The sequence below is a fragment of the Lissotriton helveticus genome, chromosome 3_1 (assembly GCF_964261635.1).
Source record: "Lissotriton helveticus chromosome 3_1, aLisHel1.1, whole genome shotgun sequence".
NCBI lineage: Eukaryota > Metazoa > Chordata > Amphibia > Caudata > Salamandridae > Lissotriton > Lissotriton helveticus.
In genome coordinates, this window is record NC_136061.1 from 275999107 (window position 1) to 276022298 (window position 23192).

A 23192-nucleotide genomic window follows, 5' to 3' on the forward strand; every position below is an offset into this window, starting at 1 on the left:
CAACACCTAACTTTACTTCAAGAAGGTGCTGACTTGCGTGATTTCATTATGGGACCACGCAAACAGCGTCAAAAACGTTTCATAGCGGCCTCTATATATGCAGCTTACAAGGAAGTTTGGAAAGTAACTCAAATTGAGACAGCAGAAAAAATACAGGAAATTGACCGTATTAATTTGGAAAAATCACTTTCTGTTGTGGACAATGGGTTAATGACTCTGTCCTCCAGAATCTATTCACTGGACAGTATTGTATCTTCAGCAATACTTACTGATGTTACAACACGGTCAGTCCCAATTGCGTTCTATTGTACAGCTTGGCTGGACGTTACAAAATCTGCGTTCAGGCTATGTGCCTTGGCGTTTAATCAACACAATGTCACTATTTAATATCTTTAACCTTACTGATAAACAAATCAGTTTGGCACAGAAGGGTGCTGACTATACAATTCTGAGCATTGAAAAACTTGAGAGATTACCATTGACAATGTCAGAACGACCTGTCATTGAATGGATAATACATGGGATAATAAATATTCCGATAACAACTTTCCAGTTTCAATACTGCCAAAAATATATACAGGCAGGCCAGTATGAAAGGTTGGTTAAAGGATACATTAAGTCAACATGGAACTTGCCCTTTACACACGCATGTGTTAGTAATAAAGGACAAAGTGTGTTCCTTAGTGGCAATAATTGTGAAAGGTCACTAAGCGGTACACTTTTGTGTCAGGGTATTAGTTTACATGGAGCATGTGAAGGGAACTCAAATAACCTTTCATGTCACCAGCTAGGCACACCTGCAACACAAATAGAACCATTCTTTAAGAGACTCTCGAATGGGAGTTACATTCTAATTGTAGATCGCAGATGTTGCAGTCTGCTGCCCGGAAAACCTTATCTCATAACCGTGACTAGGAAGGTCATGTGCTGTGAACGAGTATTGTACCCGAACGATGCCCGAGACAGGGAGGCAAGGTTGTGGCCCAGTTTGAAAATTTCTTCTATTCGAATTGATACTTTAAGCAGAATAAAGACAGTGCTCCTACAGACGCCAACCATGTTATCATCATCAAAAGAAACATATGATCTCCAAGTTGCAAGGACAACGGCTGAGATTCATTCACTGTTATCAACCAATTCCCCCATACATTTCGCAGAAATACTGAGCGAAATCTTAAATATATCTGATACAAGCGGAATCGCGAGTGTATTTAAGACAGTGTTTTCAGGAGCTTTAACCCCATTCAAAGCCATCCTGGGTATTTTTCCTGAATTTGTCCATTCCATCTTTGGCGGACTTCCTCTCCTTTTGGGACTAGTGGCAGGCATCCTATTTTTGATCCTGTTACTTCGCTATGGCAAACCACGTCACAGACAAGACACCAGCGATAATGGAAGAAACAATCCGAGCTATTGGCTACCGGGACCGCATAACTAAAGTCCTTGGACTAGCACGGCTACGAGATTTGAACATGACTTGGTTTCTTTCATTCAGACCAATGTGGCAAAGTTGTGTTATGCCTGTATTAAGGTGCTTGCTATGCGGCGAAGAATGCGTGTTGGACACCTGTCTGACACTACAATCGGATGTGCCAATGGACGCAGAGACTTTGTTGGGTCCGGTAACGGCTCATGCATTGTGCTGTCCCCAGCGGCTACCAATCCTGACGACGGCATTCGTGGAGACTTCACCACTACGATTGAAGAGTTGTGAAGTACAAGATGAAAGCAGCATCGATCAGGTACAACCTTCTGTCAGCTATGCTGATCGAAACATCAATGAAGGCAATCATGCTCATGAATGCATGTTACAAAATGTACCCGAGTTAGTGGAACTTTCACAAGAAGCAGTTGACAGTTTTTTCGAAAGTCTCAACAATATGATGTTTTCACCAGAGCAGAAAGAATGACTTTGAACAAACTAGCACACGGCGTTCCATACACCATGTATTTGGCCTTCAACCTTGAAAAAACAGCAAAAGAAATTTTCTCACCAGTTTTTACAGAGAGCGAGACATTTTTCCCCTTCCATTCCAAAATATTTACGCATTTTTTTTTGGGACACTTATCTTCTGCTTAAAGTAAGACTATTCTTATTCTTAGAGAACAAAATTTCTATATTTAGCTACTCAAGACACATTAGCTACCCTCTAGCATATTCACGAGTATTATGAATTTGTGATGAGATGGTCCCGACTTTTTCTTCTGTATTAAGAGCCATTTCATGTTTAATTTCCGCATTTCATTCATGCTTATTTCAAAATATGCGTTTCCAAATTTCATTATGCAAATGATTGTATTTTGGGGTGGTTCGGTATACACATGCACTACTAGTATGTTTACTATGCCTAGACTTGTAAATATGGACATAGACTACGTGGAGTGGGTGTGGTGTATTTATTATGGGTACTGTATCGATCCCCCTGTTTCTGACCCTTGTCTGGTTAATAATTAACTAGCAGCCATTCAACTGCACAGAAATCCGTTATCTGATTAGCCACACAACGGCACAGAAGCCCGTTATCTGATTAGGTCATAGCGCATGCCATCATTAGGCAAGCACTATTCCTCCAGCCCCCTAATAGGCATACGGTGTTCTCAAAACAAATCAAACCTACCACGATATGGGAAATCCCCACAGCCATTGTTTTGATTTAGCCGAGAACTTCAGTAAAGAATGTGCGAACGATCAAGTTCGTATGACATCCTTATTGACGTATTTATGTCCATCCTTACGTCAATCCCGGCACCTTTCAGGTATAAATAATACCGACATTGCCTTAAGCAAACACACGAGGTGGTGACAAGATTGGAGCAGCGAGACTTGCCGACGAGCCCAGCTGACAGCAAAGCCCACAGACGCTGCCCCTCCTTTCTGACGCGCTGAGAGAGAGACGCTGCCTTTTCTCCTGCCGAGAAATCCAGCTCCGGCGCTTCCAAGCAGCCCTCGCAGGCAGCTGGAATATCAAGACCTGAGATAGAGATACCAGCCCTCCAGCCTTCTAAACTCCCAGGTACTGGACTGAATCATCCTTTGTAGAGAATTCTCGAAGCAGACCCTTGGCAAAACAAACTTAACTTAAACTGCTACTTATCTACTCCCGCCACGTATTAGGCTTAGGTCAGGTACATTGGGGTAGGCGTAGTTAGAAGCACCAGTTGAGTACGATTAGTCAATGTATATCTGTATGTATCTATTTTATCCATTTTAAGTACAGGGATGTGGAATTCCTATAGCCCGACGCCCAGGACATATTGTTTGGGGTCAAGGGCAACAAGTGTTCATGTGTATTTTGTCCTTGGGACAAGTAGGCCCAACCCCCTGCAGCACAAACCCTTTGGCTGCCAGTTTTCAGTAGCACATTATGGGCCAGGGAAGGGCACTGCCTGAAGTTAAGTTATTATTTGTGTGCCTATGTTAATGCTGTTCAAACTTGTATTTATGGTTCATTAATTGAAAGCCTTTATTATTAGGGTGCACACTCTAAGTAAATGTAAGTTCTGACTGCACTACTGACAGTGGGTACAGTATAAAAATGTGTACTCACGGTTTCAAAGTTTAGCAATATGAGGCTATGCATAATGCTCCCAGAATGCTCTCTGATTAGATGCAAATATTTGTAGAAGCTTGATAGCAAGATTAATGACTTTGCTTTCAATATAAAATATTCCTATAAAAATGAAAGTAGGAAAAAAAAACATTTGCTACACTACTGTGAAATTTCAGGTACCGTTTCTTTGCAGCATCATTTAGTAAGGTGTGTTGATGCATGCTAGTATTTTGCAAACATTTTCATATTGGAAAATCAGTGTAACCAGTTTCAATAAGATTATGAGTAACATACAAATAAACAAGCATTGGCAAAGCCAGTAGGTCTGAAATTAGTGGTCAGCATTTTAGTTTTGCCAATATGTGAATTGTTTTGGCATCGTTTTTGTAAAGCCTTCTTGATGTGAGAGCTGCCGGGCCCTCACCATTATAACAAACATTGGCAAAAGCAACAAAAAATCGTTCTAAAAAAAGCACACTGCCACATTAGTTACTGCCACTGTCGATACAGAGAGAGGGAGAGAGAATTTTAATAAACACAAAAGGTTGTGGTTAACACCAGACCAAATTAAGGGCCCCATTATTAAAGAAAGTCTCAAAAGTGCACCCTTGGAATATGTTCTTGCATTAAGTGCAGCTATATAGCTTTCATGAATTTACAAGAATTTATTAAAGTAGGGCAAGAAATGTACACCTGGAAAATATTTGTGAACTGCAGTTTATCATGAGCAAATATGCATGTGTAGATTTGCTCATGCGAAAACCCGAGTGTTTGCAAGGTCATTTTCCCATGAACCACTTTTTTCCCAACCCTGGAAGAAGGTTTACGTCTGCCATTGTCAGGAGTAAATTTCCAACATTTCTCAGTATGGGAAAAGATTAGAGAAGAGTTCATGAAAACCCTTAAAACATGTAAGTTAGTAGATTTGCACAGACTTAAAGGGCATTCCAACCCTGGAACTATTGCTTACCACTACCTTCAGTCCCAGTATGTAGATCTGCAGAAACGTGGAAACAAAGGGATTGCTAGTATTCAAAAACTACTACGGTATGAGTCCTGTCATAATCAGAGAGGCCATATAAGAGCTCTTATATAATGAGATTGCTGCCATAATTTGTCACCGAGCCACATGGCACCAAATGGACAAGTGAATTTTGTTACAGGACAAGTAGATTTATTAAGCAACTTGCCCCATGGACAAGTAGATATTTCAATAAATTCCACACCCCTGTAAGTATCATATGGCTAAGAAACCATATCAATGCTTTTACAGTATTATTTTATAATTGTTATTACTGTATGCACTTTACTTAACTCTAAGTATTGCAATAATAGCGATTCATTTCTCTTGTATGAGAAAAGAGACTGATCAATAAATAACATCTTTTTATTGAACACGCCCGTCTCTTCCTTTTCTCTACAATCTGGTGAAATAAGAATGCACTGAACTGACTGAGTAAAATAAGTTGTCTTTTGTTTTCACACGACTCTAGAGATACACTCTTGATTAGGGGAGAGCAAAGTTGTCATGTTCTATGGTTGTCAGACACTAAATCCCTTATTGTCTATCCAGGGAAGTTAAACTCCTCCTTGTCTATTCGAGAAAGTTTCTAGTGAACTCTGAGCTAGCTGGCAAACACTAAACTTTAAGTCTAATATCGACAGTAGAAGACCTAGTTAACCTCTGTCCTACGTCTATACTATTGAAGATATTATTCCAATGCGCAGAGCCTATTGGGATGATAGGAACTACACTACAATATCTGTAAGAGAAATTAGTTAGTGATAGATTCCTTACCTTAGAATATCCCCAGGCGTCAGACTGGATCTGGAATATTTTTGCGTAGCAGTACCCTTGCGCGTCGGTAGGCGTCGTCTGCGGCTACGCGTCCGTCGTCGGCGCCGTGATGACGTCGTCGGAGTACTTAGACGCCGCCTCCGCGTGCTGACGTCAGTTCTTAGACACAGCTTTTCCGCGCCAGAAGCGCTGAGCCATGTTAAAAACCAACCTGGTGCCATTGAAACTAGGGCCCTAAAAGGGGATGACCTTAACCCTAGATATCGGTTCGCAGAACGGGGAGGATCGGTAAGGAATCTATCACTAACTAATGTCTCTTACAGATATATCGTTACACAAGTAGTAACTTGTGCATCTGAAAGAGACACGTTAGTGATAGATTCCTTACCTTAGAATAGATACCCCAGCAATACCAACCCTGGTGGTGGGTCTGCGAACCAATAATCACACCAGAAAGTCCTGGAGGACGGAACGGCCAAAGAAGCCATCCCTCCGGACTTGACTGTCCAGGCAGTAGTGTCTTGCAAACGTGTGCAGCGAGGCCCACGTAGCCGCCTGGCAAATGTCCTGCAAGGGCACTCCCTGGCCCAGGGCAGTCGTAGTTGCCGTGGCTCGGGTGGAATGAGCCCGCAATCCAACAGGGGGCTCCTTTTTAGCCAAGGAATAACATGCCTGGATACACAAGATGATCCACCGAGAGATGGTCCTCTTGTGCACCGCTTTCCCCTTCTTAGCGCCCACGTAACCAACAAAGAGTTGGTCATCCACCCGGAACTGGCGTGTGCGATCCAAGTAGAATGAAAGCGCACGTTTTGGGTCCAGGCGGAGGAGCCGCTCTTCCTCTTTAGAGGGATGCGGTGGCGGAAAGAAGGTGGGCAAGGTGATAGACTGCCCGATGTGGAAGGCCGTGACAACCTTGGGCAGGAAAGATGGCTTAGTACGCAACACAACCTTGTCCGGATGGACAGAAAGGAAAGGAGGAGTACAAGAAGGGGCCTGGAGCTCACTCACTCTCCCGGCAGAGGGGATGGCAACCAGGAAAGCAGTCTTCAAAGTAAGAAGACGGAGAGGACAGTTGTGAAGTGGCTCAAAGGGAGCGCACATCAAAAATGTGAGAACCAGGTTCAAGTCCGATTGAGGCATCACAAACAGAACAGGAGGGAACGTGTGTGTGATGCCCTTCAGAATGCGATTTACAATAGGGGACTTGAACAAAGAAGGTTGACCAGGCAGCCTTAGAAAGGCTGAAAGGGCAGAAAGGTAGCCCTTGATAGTGCCCAGGGCAGAGCCCTGCTGGGCAAGAGAAAGAAGGAAGAGAAGAACCTCAGAGAGAGGGGCAGCAAGAGGATCCACAGCCTTTGCTGTGCACCATGCCACAAATCTGTTCCACCTGCAGGCGTATACCGACTTTGTGGAGGGACGCCTGGCTGCCAGAATGGCATTACAGACTTCAGGAGGCAAGTCAAATGGCCTCAACTGTCGCCGCTCAATCTCCAAGCATGGAGGTGGAGACTGGACAGGTTCGGGTGGAGGACCGTCCCCTGCTGCTGCGACAGACGGTCCTCCCGAAGAGGCAGACTAACCGGGGGATCGACTGACATACTGAGTAGCTCTGGATACCAGTACCTTCGTGCCCAGTCCGGAGCCACAAGGATGACTTGGGCCCTGTCGCGCTTGATCTTCTTCAGCACTCTGGGCAGAAGTGGTATAGGCGGAAAGGCGTACAACAGACCGCAACTCCACTCGCGACGAAAAGCGTCTCTGAGTGAGTGCCGCATTGGAAATTCCAACGCGCAGAACTGATGACATTGCGCGTTCTCTTCGGTGGTGAATAGATCTAACTAAGGCTTTCCCCATCGCTGAAAGAGGCCTTGCGCCACGTCCAAGTTCAGACGCCATTCGTGATCCATCATGCACCGGCGGCTGAGCTCGTCCGCCCTGGTGTTCAGGGAACCTGCCAGGTGTTGAGCCACCAGGGTCACGCCCTGGTGTTCCAGCCACTGCCAGAGGCGCAGAGACTCCTGGCAAAGGGCCCACGACCCTACCCCGCCCTGTTTGTTGCAGTACCACATGGCGGTGGTGTTGTCCGTGAACACCTGCACTACACTCCCCGGACAGAGAGGAGGAATGCCTTCAGTGCTAGACGAATCGCCCGCAACTCCAAAAGGTTGATATGGAGCCGGGCCTCCGCCGGAGACCAGATGCCTCTGATCTCCGCCTCTCCCATGTGGCCTCCCCAGCCGTGGAGGGACGCGTCCGTCACAACCACGTGCTCCGGTTGGGGAAGGGAGAGGGATCTGCCGCTGACCCAATCGCGGTCCATGAGCCACCACTGCAGCTGTCTCGCAGTGCCCTCCGCGATCAGGACGTGGTCGGACAGATTGCCCTAATGCTGGTCCAACTGAAACTTCAGGTCCCACTGCAGAGCCCGCATCCGCCACCTGGCGTGATGCACCAGTAGGATGCAGGAGGCCATCAGCCCCAGAAGCCGCAGCGTCAACCTGACCGAGACCCGGGATAAAGGCTGAAAGAGTGGAATCAGAGCCTGAATATCCCGAACCCGCTGTTCGGGAGGATAAACCCGAAACTGCGCCGAGTCCAGAACCGCTCCGATGAAGAGGAGCTTCTGAGAGGGGCACAGGTGTGACTTCGGCACATTGAGGGAGAACCCCAGCTGGTGCAGGAGGTCTGCCGTAGTCTGGAGGTGGCTGACGACTGTCTGGGGTGAGCCCGCCTTCAACAACCAGTCGTCGAGGTAGGGGAAGACCGAAACCCCTAACCTGCGCAGATGAGCTGCGACCACCGCCATCACCTTTGTGTACACCCGTGGGGCGCTGGTAAGGCCGAAGGGGAACACGGTAAACTGAAAGTGCTTGTGGCCAACCGTGAACCGCAGGTAGCGCCGGTGGGCCGGCAGGCCGGGGATGTGGAAATAAGCGTCCTGCAAGTCCAACGCTACCATCCAGTCTTCTGGGTCCAGGGCAGCTAGGACCTGAGCCAGTGTCAGCATTTTGAACTTCTCCTTCCGGAGGAAGCCGTTGACGTTCCGGAGGTCCAAGATAGGGCGCAGGCCCCCTTTGCCCTTCTTGGGTACCAGAAAGTAGTGGGAGTAAGAACCACACCCTCCTTCTGGCCCAGGAACGCGCTTGATGGCCCCCTTGGCCACGAGGGCAGTAACTTCCTCCTGCAGAAGTCGGAAATGATTCCCCGATACTCGGTGGTATTGCGGTGGCATGGCTGGAGGGGTCGTCTCGAAGGGGAGGGAGTAGCCCCTTTGGACGATTTGCAGCACCCACCTGTCTGAAGTGACAGTGTGCCAGTGGAGGAGGTGATGGCGAACCCTGCCCCCCACTGGCGACACATGGGCCTGAAAGCACAGACTAGGAGGGTTTTGAGGCGGATGCCGCGGGGGAAAGTGTGGACTGACCTCGCCGTTGACCCCGACCGCCGGCACGGCGGTTTTCACGGCCGCCACCGCGTTGGGTATTACCCTGCGGCGCGTGGCTGGCAGCACGTGTGGGAACACCCCTTCCGTGGCCACGAAAGGAGTGAAAGGCAGCCGATTGCTGGCACGGGGCCGAGAGGCCCAAGAACTTGGCCGTAGCCCTGGAGTCCTTAAAGCGCTCAAGCGCATGGTCTGCCTTGTCGCCAAAAAGGCGACGGCCATCAAACGGCATGTTCATCAGTGCATTCTGGACATCAGCCGAGAAGTTGGCGGATCTCAACCAGGCGTGGCGACGAATCGCCACCGTCGTTGCCATCGCTCTGCCCAGTGAATCGGTGGTATCCAGTCCGCACCGAATTGAATAACGTGCCGCATCTCGGCCCTCCACAAGGGCTTGGCAGAGTTTAGCCCATACCTCCAACGGGCATTCTGGCAGCACGTCCGCGACCGTATCCCACAGGGAGTGAGTGTAGCGGCCCAAGAGGCATGCGGTGTTGGAAGACCGCAGTCCCAAACTGAGGGAGGAGAATACCTTCTTGCCGTATTGCTCATACCTCTTGGATTTCCTGTCTGGCGGAGCAGACGGGAATGCGGTCTGGGAATTTGAGGCCTGGATCACCAGGCTTTCAGGGGTGGGGTGGGTGGACAGGAAACATGGGTCGCCTGGGGCCTGGCGGTGGCGTCTGGCCACGTTCCTATCTACAGGCGAACCTGTAGCGGGCTTGGACCAAGTGCCCAAAAGAACGTCGGTCAAGGCCTCGTTAAACGGGCAGCAGAGGCTCGGCTGAGCAAGACTGCGGCTTAAGGACCTCAGTGAGGAGGTTAGTCCTCACGGCCGCGACGGGGAGCTCAAGGCCCAAGGCCTTGGCTGCCCTCATCAACACCACACTGTAGGTTGCCCCCTCCTCCGAAGCCACGGTAGGAGGCGAGACAAAGCCAGTGTCCGGCGAAGTGGCCTCCCCAAGTTAACCTGTCCAGTCCTCCTGGGACGGACATTCACGTGTCAGAGGGTCCTCAGACCCCTCCCAATCCTCCTCATCACCCATCTCCTGGTACTCAGGGTTAGTAAATGATGGGGCCGGTTCATGGAAAGTGAACTCTCCGAACGGCGTCTGAAGCGGCGCCTAGCGGCGCCGTTCCGGCGCCGGAACCGGGTCGAGGGAGGCATCGGGGACGGCGCCGCCCGAAGACTGAGCCGGGGGTGACACCTGAGGGGCCGGCGCCGGGGAGGTCGTTAAGTCCACCGGCGACGACCCGGATCCGGATCCAGCGGGGGCCTGCGGCGCCGGGCCCGAAGGCGCCGGCGGCGTCGGAGCCGAAGCACCCGACGGCGTCGGGGCCAAAGCCCCCGACCCGCTAGGGCCCCCAGACGGGTCCGCTGGGCCCGAAGGCGCCGCGGAGCCCGTCGGGGGAGTGAGGGACCTCATGGCCATGAGGAACCGCTCAATCTCCTCCGGTGTTGCGCGCGGCCCAGGCCTGAGGGGCCGGCGCCGCGGAGGTCGTTAAGTCCACCGGCGACGACCCGGATCCGGATCCAGCGGGGGCCTGCGGCGCCGGGCCCGAAGGCGCCGGCGGCGTCGGAGCCGAAGCACCCGACGGCGTCGGGGCCAAAGCCCCCGACCCGCTAGGGCCCCCAGACGGGTCCGCTGGGCCCGAAGGTGCCGCGGAGCCCGTCGGGGGAGTGAGGGACCTCATGGCCATGAGGAACCGCTCGATCTCCTCCGGTGTTGCGCGCGGCCCAGGGACCGGAGGGTATGGGGCCGGACGCGGCGACTCCGACGGAGCCGCGTGGGCGGTGTCACCTGAAGCCCCGGCCGCGTCTCTTCGACTTCTTGTGCTTACCTGACGCCTTAGACCCAGAGGAGTGATGTTGACTCCCGGAGCTATGGTGGCTCCGCTCCCGCGACCGGTCCCTCGACCTCCGTTCAGACCGGGACCTCTCTTGGTGCGGGGCCGACTGCCGGAGTTTGAGTCGCTTGCGGGACCGCTCCCGCCTAGCTTTCGAAGTCAGGGCCCGGCAGTCAGAACAGGTCTTATCGTCGTGGTCGATGCCGAGACAGTGGAGACACCGATGGTGAGGGTCCGTGACCGACATCAGTCGGTCGCAATCCTCACAGTGCTTGAAACCTGGCATCCCTACCGGCACCGTTCGGAGTCGAAGACTCGAAAAAGAACGATCAAAAGAGATCAAAAAAGTTTAGTAAAAAAAGACTAAGGTACCACTTTTTCCGTATCTGCGCTGCTGGCACGGAAAAAAGAAGAACTGACGTCAGCACGCGGAGGCGGCGTCTAAGTACTCCGATGACGTTATCACGGCGCCCACGACGCAGACGACGGACGCGGAGCCGCAGACGACGCCTACCGACGTGCAAGGGTACTGCTACGCAAAGAATTTCTGGATCCAGTCTGACGCTTGGGGATATTCTAAGGTAAGGAATCTATCACTAACGTGTCTCTTTCAGATGTTTGCAATATTATGTCTCTGTCGCGATAATTAAACACTCTAGCGATCAGTGGCCTCGGGGGCGCTCAAGGTTTAGGTCATCCGCCAGGTACTCTATGGGCCCTTTCAATAGAGAAATAGCTGGACAACGTTTTAGGCTTGAGATATTTTGTAATGAGGTCCTCCACAAACAGGTCTGTGGCCGGCCCCTCGGTCTGTTCCTGAACTCCTAGGATTCTAATGTTATTGCAGCGGGCTCGTCCTTCATAATCATCCAGCTGTTGCGACATTCTGTCTTGTTTCTTCTGCAGCTCCCGCACCTGATTCTGTAGTTCCGAGATGTCATCTTGCAGGGCGTTCGTCACCACCTTCAGCTATTTCACCCTCTCATCCATCTTTCTAAGGTCAGCTCAAAGCAGCGAGACCTCAACTGTAACTGAATCCACTGAGGCGCGTATTCCACCTATGGCTGCCATGACATCATTGAGGGTTGGTTCTGGGCCCGGAGTCGGCGTCACTCCTGAGTCTTCTTTATCTGATTTTGGCGAATCACCCTTTTCTCCTCCCTTAGCCCAGGCGAACTTAGCCAGTTGTCTCTGGGCATTGGCCTTCGCCCCTCTGCCACCCGTCACCATTTTCAAGGAGAGTTCAATAGTGTCTCAGGTGGGAAAGGATGTCAATCAACAACGGATCACGCTGCCCAGGTCTGCAAGAACCTCCGTCGTGGAGCATCCAACTTGTACTCTCCTCTAGAGGCAATATATATACTGCCACCCTCTTCCGTCTTGTAGCAGTATATCAAAAGCCGCTATGGTGATCACTGTAGCCTCTGGTCAGAATCAAGCCAAGAGCTGTTATTCTAGTACGCGCAGTTCACACTATGGTGTAAGAGAATAGCACCAGAAGGCTGGCTACCCGTTCAATACAATAGCAGCACTTTACAACACCAGTCATATAGTAGGCCTCAGGTAGGCCATTGTGACCATCTGACTCAATCAGGACCAAACAATCTTTCCTCTCCGTTGTTGGTATTGAGGAGTAGAGAACGAGCCAAGTTGTTGCCAGGGCGATAGCTCGAATACGTCCCACGGAGGCTCAATTATGACGTAAACCGGCACGTAGGCAGGAATCAGGCAAATCACCACACAGCCTCCAGCTGGGATCGGTCAATAAAGCGACAGGACCCCGACTCAAGCCCAAAAAACTCCGAGGGCCATGCCACCTAGGGGGTTCTGCAGCCTTCAATCATCCGAAAGGAGGGATGGGGGGGGGGAAGGTGGGGGGAGGAACATAGACCTACCGCCCCGTATGTCCACGCCACTCACAGTCTCCAATGCAGCTTCAAATAGTTGCATTGGCCGTCCCCGAGACCTTCAGGGTAACTTCTAAAGGCCCAAAATCTGGGGCATCAATCTCCGCCTCCCCTCAGTACCACGATCCCCTCAAATGCAGCCTTGGTCACAGCCTGTCTCCTCAAGTAGATTCCAACCGCACTCGGTGTCCTTGTGCTGGACTAAAAGAATAAGGAAGGCCTTACCGCTAAGCTGCAAAGTATTTACAGAAGCCCAGAATCCGGGGCCTTAATTGTTGATCTCTTGTGGTGCCATTTTGCCTCAACCAGCATAGAAGCGATCGTAGCTCCACCTCCGCCACCACCGAGGTTGAGTTAATCTTCAACCACGCACTTATGGGCAGTTAGGGCAGCAGCGGGATCACGGTGCACCGCCAGATCAAATCGGCCCGCCGCACTCCGATCAGCCGTCTGGCAGGGTCGCCGATCTGTGACGACTAGGCCTTAAAGATGGGGCCTCAATTTGCGCTGTCCCCAGCGCCGTGGCTCCCTCCGTACATTCTGGCAGAGGAGGGAGTTCCGCAGCGCCCTGGATACCTCCACTCGCCGCCTCGGCTCACCTTCAGCACCCGCACCTCGGCTCAGCACTCCCCGCGCCGGGTAGAGGGGAGCAGTCTTAGAGGGGAGGCTGTTCAAGAGCGGCTCGCAGCGCGAGCCGACGCCGCCATTTTCGCTCCTTCCTCCTCTCAAGGATCGGGGCAGAGCCGGCACGTAATAGGCAGGTGCAGGTGCCACAATTCACACTGCGCTGCACGGAGTGGGATACCGGACAGCTCTCCGCATCAGTACAGCCTGCTCACTCGGGTCTAAGCGTCTGTAGTTCGTCCAAAACACCGTGGATGGGCAAGAGCCTTCTTAGGCAGCAGCCCACGCCCCCAATATTTGCCTATTCTTTACAGCTCTGCATTTGAGAGCCTTCCTGGCATATTAACTCTGTACAGTTTATTTTGCATTTTTGCAATAAAAACCTTAACGTTTTTATTGATCAAGTAATCAGGTATTGAGTGGGGTCCACTCAATTTGTATGACCCATTACTTAAGGAATTGTATTAATCTGCCTGTTGGACTTGGCCCTTATTGTCCAAATTCTTTTCGCTTTTCCTCTTAGCCTTTTTACGGACAGTGTGTCTGAACTGAAAATAGTAAATACGGAGCAATGGTGTACGCAACTTTATTTCCACCATTGTAGAAATGCACCTTTGTAAAATGTCACTTTTAAAATGGACGCCATTTCTGTCTGCTTGTGCCGCCTGCCTGAGGTGGGTTGGCGGTCTAGTGTTTTAAGTGACAAAGTGCCCTACACCTCCCCCACAGTGACAGTTGGGACTGGAAATGCCAAGAGCCTTCTAGAAGATTCTAGCCCTTTCTGGTAGGTGGGGTGAGGGGTGTATAAATAGCGGAGCTGGGATGCCATGTGCCCAGACTGGACGGGGACTTGAATGAGAGGGGACACTCTGCCAGGAGGTACCGCCGCATGGGCCTGTGGGCTGGCCCCTGTGTCCAACTGTACCAATCTGCTGTCCACAGGGTTAGTGAGACCCCTTACTGGAGTGACGACCGCGGACCCAGGAATAGTGCCACTTTATGGGGGATGACCGTTCCTAAGAACTGTGGCCCTGTACTGATGAGTGCCCACTGACAGCTGATCTTGCCCAGTATTGCCTGATGCTCTCCTACCTAGCGCCTCAAGAGCGCTACAATCAATCAATCAATCATGCCATTTGTATACTCACCCGGGAGGGTCTCAAGGCACTTGGGGGAGGGATATGCTACTGCTCGAACAGCCAGGTCTTGAGTTGTTTCCTGAAGGCGAGATGGTCCTGGGTCAGCCGAAGGTGGATGGGGAGGGAGTTCCAAGTCTTGGCAGCCAGGTAAGAGAAGGATCTTCCTCCGGCGGTGGCTCTTCGGATGTGTGGTACGGCTGCGAGGGCGAGGCTGGTGGACCGTAGCTGGCGGGTGGGCGTGTAGAAGGTCAGGCGGTCGTTGAGGTACTTGGGGCCCAGGTCGTGGAGATACTTGTGTGCGTGGGTGAGGAGCCGGAACGTGATCCTCTTGTCGACGGGGAGCCAGTGCAGGTTCCTCAGGTGGCTGGAGATGTGGCTGCGTCGGGGGACATCCAGGATGAGTCGGGCGGAGGCGTTCTGGACGCGCTGGAGTCTTTTCTGTAGGTTGGCTGTGGTTCCGGCGTAGAGGGCGTTTCCGTAGTCCAGTCGGCTGGTGACGAGTGCCTGGGTGACAGTCTTCCTGGTCTCAGTCGGGATCCAGCGGAAGATCTTGCGAAGCATACGCAGGGTGTTGAAGCACGATGAGGAGACGGCGTTGACTTGTCTGGTCATCGAGAGGGAGGGGTCCAGGATGAAGCCCAGGTTGCGTGCGTGGTCGGTTGGCTTGGGTGCGGTGCCCAGGGCTGGGGGCCACCAGGAGTCGTCCCAGGCAGAGGGCGAAGATCCCAGGATGAGGACTTCCGTCTTGTCCGAGTTCAGTTTCAGGCGGCTGTCCTTCATCCATTCGGCGACGTCTTTCATCCCTTCGTGTAGGCAGGTTCTGGCGGTGTCGGGGTCTCTGGTGAGGGAGAGGATCAGCTGGGTGTCGTCGGCGTAAGAGATGATGTTGAGGTTGTGCTGGCGTGCGATGGCTGCGAGAGGTTTCATGTAGATGTTGAAGAGGGTGGGGCTGAGTGAAGATCCTTGCGGGACGCCGCAGATGACTTCTGTGGCCTCGGAGCGAAACGGGGGGAGGCGGACTCTTTGTGTTCTTCCGGCGAGGAACGAGATGATCCACTCCAGTGCCTTCTCTTGGATACCGATGTTGCTGAGGCGCTGGACTAGGGTGCGGTGGCAGACCGTGTCGAACGCAGCGGAGAGGTCCAGGAGGATGAGGGCCACTGTTTCCCCCTTGTCGAGCAGGGTCCGGATGTCGTCGGTGGCTGCGATGAGGGCGGTCTCGGTGCTGTGGTTGGCTCTGAAGCCGGACTGCGAGGGGTCGAGGGATCCGTTCGTCTCGAGGAAGGCGGTCAGCTGTCTGTTGACGATCTTCTCGATGACTTTAGCAGGAAAAGGGAGGAGCGAGATGGGGCGGACGTTTTTGAGATCGGTGGGGTCCGCCGTAGGTTTCTTCAGGAGGGCGCTGATCTCGGCGTGCTTCCAGCTCTCCGGGAAGGTGGCGGTATTGAAGGAGGCGTTGATGATGTTCCGGAGTTGGGGTGCGATGGTGGAGTCGGCCTTGTTGAAGACGTGGTGTGGGCAGGGGTCGTTCGGTGATCCGGGAGCCTACAACTGTGCCCTGCCTGCTAGCTAGCGCCTGGAGAAGAAAGAAGTGCTAAACTTTAATTGCCTGTGCTTCCCTGCCTGCACCCTAGCTCCTTGGGAGTGTTACACGCCTATACTACCTGCTATCTAGCGCTTGGTGAGGGCAGCGCTATATGCCAATTGCCCAGGAGAAGTCGAGCTGACTGCCTAGGAGGTGAGGAGCGTGTGCGTCCCTGCAGCGCTGTGCTGCCGAAGTGCCACGAGGAAATCCCAGCATGTGGGATTCCCCCCAGTCAGCTTCTGGAAGAGCGGGTTCCCACCCTGCGTGTGTGCCGCGTCTGGTGCTTATTTAAAATAGCGGGAGCCCACCCCGCATTTGCAGCCTTTGCGGGTGCCACCCCGCGTGTGTGCTTTCCTGCATATTTGAAAACCAGCAGAAGCCAACTCCGCGGTTTTGGCGCCTCTGAAATTATTTAAAACTAAGCGGGAGCCTACCCCGCGTGTGGACGCCTCAACCACTGAAGGCGGGAGCCTACCCCGCACTTCAGAATCAACAAAGATCACCACCGCAGGCCAGGAGCCGCTGGGAGCCCAGTAAGACCTCCCCATTGATGACAGGAGAACGTCAGTGGGGGCGGGGCTGGAACCAGGAAGACGCTGAGTCGGCCGCCCGGAAGAAGAGAGAGGGGCTCCCATGGTATTGAGGGAGCCCCGGGTCTGCCAAGAGCCAGGCGGGAGCCTACCCCGCGCTGGCACAACGCCAACAGGACGTCCAGAGCCTCGTAGACTCCGGACCGAAGTTCCAGCCCCAGGAGAGGGACCGGGTGAAGATTGCCACGTCCCGAGCAACAGACAACAGAGGAGAAGGGACCGGGAATGGATGCCTGCCAGAGCAGGGCTCTCGTGAGTTAGGGAGAGCCCCGCAGCTATCGAGAAGCCAGAGCGGTGCGCACCCTCCCCAGCAGCCGCCAGCGAGATGAACAGAGCTGCCTAAGGACACAGCGGAGACGTCCCGAGGATGCCCCGAGAGCCCGGTGAGTGGGGGCCCTTTGGGGAGCTAGTGGTGTGGGGGGGGGGGAGCAACGGGGCACGTCATGGGTGCCCGCCCCCCCAGTGGTCCTTCCCAGAGGACTGGATTGGACACGTGAACTTCTCCAGCTTCCCCGCTTAACGGTGGGCAGCTGCAATGATTTGGGGGCATTACTTGAACCACAGTGTCCCAGAGAGGGGCTCCATCTGGGCTCCCAATTGCACAGTAGAGCCTGTGTTCCTTGGGGCTACACAGCGGCGCCGCTGCAACAGTTGTGCATTTGTGGTGACAACAGAGTCACGGAGGGGACTCCAACGTGCCCAGAACGGGCAGTGGCAACGTGAGGCACATTTATTTGCATAGCAAGGAAGGCACTACAAGGGGAGAGGTCTGCTGAGGGCCCTCCTGATAATGTCTTTATGCCCATAATGTTACCTAATGTTTTCCCCTCAGGGTTGCCTTGCTGATGTCATGCCTAGTGCTTCCTGCCAAAATGGTTTATGCAGGATGTTATGCATAATGTAATGTTTATGCCCACAAGGATGCCTAATCTGATAATGCAAACGTGATTTATGCCTTAGGAGTTTATACCCAACGCTCCCATGATGGTTTTGTGCATAATGTCCTTTTTATGCTTATAAGGATGAGATTTATGCTTATACGTTGATCCATGCCAAAAGGTGCAGAAGCTATGCATAAGATGGTTTATTGGTCTGGGTGTTGGTCTGGGTATGGGGCTCTAGGATCTCCCACTTACTACAGCGCGGGGACACGCCGGTGGGCGTAACCAGGTGCTTTACAAGCTCCCTTAATAATAATACATTTATTCGTCATTCTCATGCGCTATTAAAATGCCTTGTGCGTTATGCATAATGTCATAGGGTCATGCCTAATGCGTTCATGCCATGACGTTTTAGGGCTATGCCATAGCTGAGGAGGCTTATGCCTCATGCATGTGTTTATAATGCTAATGGTTTCTTTTCCCCTAAGGTGCACATTTAATGTGATGTTCACGGGTTTAGGCCTACATGGCTGGTTTTATGTTTAGGCCTAATGGTTTCGTGCTAATGTGATTTCCACTTGCATGTTTATGCCAATGCTAATGTGATTTATGCTAAGTGCATGATCTAGCCAGTAGCTACTGGCTGTTACTCATCAGAAGCTGATGGACGTTACATTTATTTTTTACACTTACCTTTACATGTTTATGCCTGGTGATGATTCTGGACGCGGCCCGATTGGCCCTGCCCTGTAAATAGTTCCCCTTTGTAAAGGACTACCTGGTTCCAGTTTGCTCCGTGTTCACCACTGTGATTGCATCCTACTGTATTTGGTATAATACACAAGTTATCTTTCTTGTAATCTTGGTGTGGAGTCTCTTTTTGTAGTGTGCCTGGTGTGTCGCTTGTGTGTGCTGCCAGATGCTTTACACATTTCCTCCAGAGTTTGACCGCCCGCTCTGCACCACGCTACCCGTTTCTAACACTGTAATTTGATATTTGGGGAGGGACCTTAACGTGCGGACACACTACACGGTCTCTGATCCAGTAAACTTGAGCAATTTGATTTAGGTAAAATTTGGGGTCTATACATTTTGGGGTATCATTTAGCTAACACATTGGGACCAGTGGAATTATCGGAACAATGGTCGGAGCCCTTGAAGGGGTGTTGCTGAATTTATGATGCATTCATGCATTCTCTTTGAAATCAGATTGGCACGTTGGGAGTGAGTCCTGCTTCACCTTCTGATGCTTACACCACTTGGACTTACCAGAGTTCCTCAAGCATGAAGTTCAGTGGTCGAGTGAATAGCCTTAGGACCAAATCTGCAACCGTGATTTGGAACAGGATCAGGACTTAGGCGATGGCCGCAAATACTTCTTGTGCGGGCCCTTGACCGAAATCTGCATCCTGTGTCATGGCATGGCTTGAAAGATGTCATTTTGCACTGGGAAATATTTTCCAAACAAGCTGGGAAAATAGTTAGAAATGTTGCCCAGAAACCTACATATGTGGGAGCGGATCTCCAGATCAACATTGGAAGGCGCAGAAAGAAAGGAACTGGGGTCAGCATGCAGGGGTGGTGCTTAAATGTTTCCCAGCTCCGTCACCAATTCCCGCGCACGGCCACGTAATTCCATCTAGCAGTACACAGGAGCACTAATATGAAAAAGTTTACAGATCTAGTCTGGCACATTGGGAGAGTAATACTCCTAAGATGAGGAGTCTGTCCTTAGATGTACACAGCGGAATACAAAATAATGCACTCCATTCACTTGAAATAGATGTCTCCAAAACATTTGGAAGGATTGGCAACGGAGGCAAACATTACTTATGGAGCCCGGCCAAATTTACAAGATTGAAACAAAGTAAACACTCCAATAAAAGAAGGTATTTCTGTTACCAAGTAGTAGTCACCTTTGTTTGGCTTACTTAAGTAATATTGCTGTATTTTATGAAAATCAATAGTGGCATGCTTGGAAGAGATACAGGAAAAACACGAACCAGCATTACTTAGCACACTGCTAATAAACTTACATTTGGCTTTTTCTTCATCTCGTCCTCTGGTAAGAAGCACGAGCCCCACAATTAGGTTATTAAAATGGAGTCCCTTCGATGTTCCACCAAAAGAGCAGTAGATGACCTAGAAATAATAAATATAAGCATTACATTTAGTCTGCTAGTCATAACTTTCTCCGTTCCGGTTTTGCTATTTTCTTAAGTGCTTAATGGTCATGATTTGCGATCAAAAATACACAAACACACAGAGTACAAAAACATTCTATACTCTGATCAGTGGTAGCGCTAATGAAATAACGTTGAACCCTTATGTTAGAAACATATTTAGCTTAATATACTCACGTTGTTGTGAACTGTGAATGAAGCAGATATTCCAGATGCAGTAAGCATCCAGAGAATCACCATTCTTAAGTGATTCTTATAACTATAATAACAAAACCCAGGGCCCAATAAAAGATAGTGAGGGGAAACAGAATATTACACGAGTCAACGATATAGTGGAAGAGAATAAGCAGAGTGAACATTCTAGCTAAGTAAATAGCCAACTTGATAGTTGCACTCTCCGCCTAATTTCGTGGAATGTGGCAGGTATTTCGCGGAGGTTATCGGATGAGGTATGGATAGAGTACATTAAATCCTTTGATATTTTCTGTCTCCAAGAAACTTGGAGTAGAAAGGACCTTTTCTTAGATGGCTATAATTCATTGGTCGCCTGGGCTGAACCGTCCCTGCCTGGGAGGGCAAAGGGTGGTTTAATGACCTCAATTTCAATATGGAATATGTCCCTAAAGATAGAAAAAATAATGGCTTCCCCATGGTATCAACTGACTTTGTGTACTAATTTGATTGTTGTACCCTTGCTTCTAATTAATTGGTACTATAATATTTTTGACACGCAGACATCTGTTATTATTGATTCTTTGCAGGTGAAATTTCTAAAGTGACTGATTTTTTTTTTCTTGTGTATCATGTGGTTGGGGGATTTCAACTGTACTTTATGTCAACATAGTGGGACCCAGGCCTGTGGTCTATTTGCACCAATGAACAACCCCTGGCACATTTTAAGCATACCATACAGGGTGACGCATTAAATAATATCATTGTGTTAAATGATCTCTGTATACTTGACACCTTGACCAACATACCAACGGTACCTATTCCAACTTTTCAGTGGGCCGGGGTTGTATGAGTGTAATAGATTTTATGTTAATTTCTAGCAGATATGTCCACCTTGTTGATAACTTCAGGGTAGAACCAAATCCTGCTAGTGATCACTACCCCTTATTCTATCTCGGAGTACTGTGGTATCAAGGGAAAAGTCCCTTGAACAACCAATAACATATAACCACAATCAAGGGATAAGGATAAAATGGGATAAGATTGATCCTAAAATATTGGAGGAAACGATTCTCAAAGCCAACTCATCGCAAGTGATGTCTTGTTTAACGGTCACCTCTGACCCAGAGTTGATATTACAGAATTTCGAAGTTCTTTGTAAGAGTGTGGCTACAAACTTGCTTAAACCTGCTAGGAAGGGTAATATCCCGGATATGAAATGGTTTAATGTTGAATGCTCCGCAGCGCAAACAGCGTTGAGGAAGGCACTTCACGTGGTCCCTCGGGATAAAGTAATGGTTAAGAACGCAAGACAAACCTATAAAAAGGCCATCAAAAAAAGCAAAATAGAACTGAAGAATCAGGCTTGGGATGACCTTGAGAAAGCTAGTGACTTGAGAGATAGCAGGATTTTTGGGGAGGTCATAAATCGCCCACTCTTTAGTAATCAAGATAGGACTATGGTTTCGCATATAACAGGGGAGGTTTGGAAGGCCCACTATTCTAAGATATTTAACCCAAAGGGCATCTTATTATCAAATGAATGCGAAGATGATGTCCCTTTTAACATCCAGACTGCACAGCAGCTTAGTTTATCGCTCTTGCTGGAAGAAGTGGAGGAAGCTTTGAGAAAAGGTATCGCTCTTAAGGCTCCAGGGCCTGATGCTGTACCCCTGGATTTGTTTAAAAATAATCCCCAACTTTGGGCACACCTCCTGTTAAACATTTTCAGGGTGACTATTGTGGGACGCATTCCATCATCCTGGAAAGAGGCGGTAGTCGTGCCCCTCTTTAAAAAAGGAAATAAAAGCGATCCCTGTTGTTACAGACCAATCTCCTTAATAGAGTCTTCTTGCAAACTATTGGGGAGAGTAATATTAGCACGCCTGGCGACATGGGCGAATGCCTCTGGTATTATCGTGGACACCCAATATGGCTTCAGAAGAGGCAGGGGGACCACGGAACACTGTCTCAATTTGGCCATGATTATGGGTAAGTACATAAAGGCCAAGGGTGTTTCAATGCACCTGGCCTTTATGGACTTATCCAGTGCATTTGACACTGTATGCAGGGGAAAGCTATGACTGTTAATGGAGTCTATGGGTTTCGAGGAGCCGCTTGTCACTCTGCTGCGTAGATTGCATGCTGCTACTTCTGTAGCTATACAATATGGCCCAGGTGGTGAAAAAAACGGGAAAATTGCCTCAACTGAAGGTGTCCACCAGGGCTGTATTCTGGCCCCCTTTCTGTTTTTAGTTTACACAAATGGTTTAGAAAAGTTTTAATTGCAACAAGGTTTAGATTTTCCCAAAATAAATGGCAAATATATACCTTTATTGTCATATGCGGACGATACTGTGCTGATGACATTAACAGCAAATAGTATGTAAAAATGTCTGAATGCTTTTAATGAGTTTATGTTGGGGCTAGACCTTAGGGTAAACTTTAATAAAACATTTGCAATGGTCTGCGGTTCAAATAGAGCTAAAACTTGTAAATACATTGTGGACAATATGGCCATTGAGTAAGTTTCAAATTTTAACTATTTAGTGAATCTTTTTAATAAAACATTAAACTGGGATCATTTTATAACAACCCGGCTCCAAAAAACAAGTAGATCAATAGAGACCCTTTTCTGTTTCGCCAGCAAACTGGGTCAAAAACCAATAGCAGAACTTATGACCTTGCATAAATCCAAATGTTTGACAGTGGCGACTTACGGGGCAGGGGTATGAGGATACCATAAAAGTGAACAAATACAAATCATGGAGAACACATTTTTTAAAACGACTTATCTATCCCTAATAGTTCTCCAAATACTTTCTGTCATTCGGAGGTGGGCTTACATTTCGTGAGTGATAGAATTCATGTGTCCCCCTTGCTCCTTGGGAGGAAAATATAGACCTCAGAGGATTTGTTGTTTTCAAAAGAAATTTTAAAAGATTGTATGAATCTTGATAAGGCCATGACGATACCGTGGTTATGCTATGTGAAGGAAACCTTCTATAAAATAGGCCTGAAAAACGTTTACGAAAACCCTGACTCTATTAATCTGGACATGAAGATGGTTATTAAGAATGCCTATTATACTGCTTTAGGTCTGTCCAGACAAGATAAATACACATCTGACCAAGTGGTTATATCACAGCAACAGTTTTACTTGTGTTTTACCAAACATATATAATGGCGTTTTTATGTGACTAGATTCCGGTTAAAAGCACTGCACTTTTTGGCTGCCTTCCCCAAGCAAGGGGGCTGGTGTGAGAGGCTGCCTCCTTGCCCATGTGATAATGTAGCCCAACAATGCCCAGTGCACTTTGTACTCTTTTGTTCGCTTTATAAAGTCCCAAGAGATTGCTTTATTAAACCTCTCTTGAGGGATATTCGACCTTGTACACATAAGGAAGGTTTTGAGTACTTGAGATCACTATCAACTGCTGCTACATGTAGCTCTATGCTTAGTTTTATTA

The 23192-nt window shown here is 49.6% G+C and overlaps 1 protein-coding gene across 3 annotated transcripts in view; it reads right to left on the reverse strand.

Moving 5' to 3' along the window:
• The window catches only part of USP32 (ubiquitin specific peptidase 32), a 1745589-nt gene that overhangs the window by 1386925 nt on the left and 335472 nt on the right, over positions 1-23192 (reverse strand). For all 3 annotated transcript variants that reach the window (XM_078679804.1, XM_078679802.1, XM_078679803.1), the window contains exon 3: positions 19405-19510. In XM_078679804.1, the coding sequence (XP_078535930.1) occupies positions 19405-19510 (106 nt within the window). The remainder of the gene's footprint in view (positions 1-19404; positions 19511-23192) is intronic.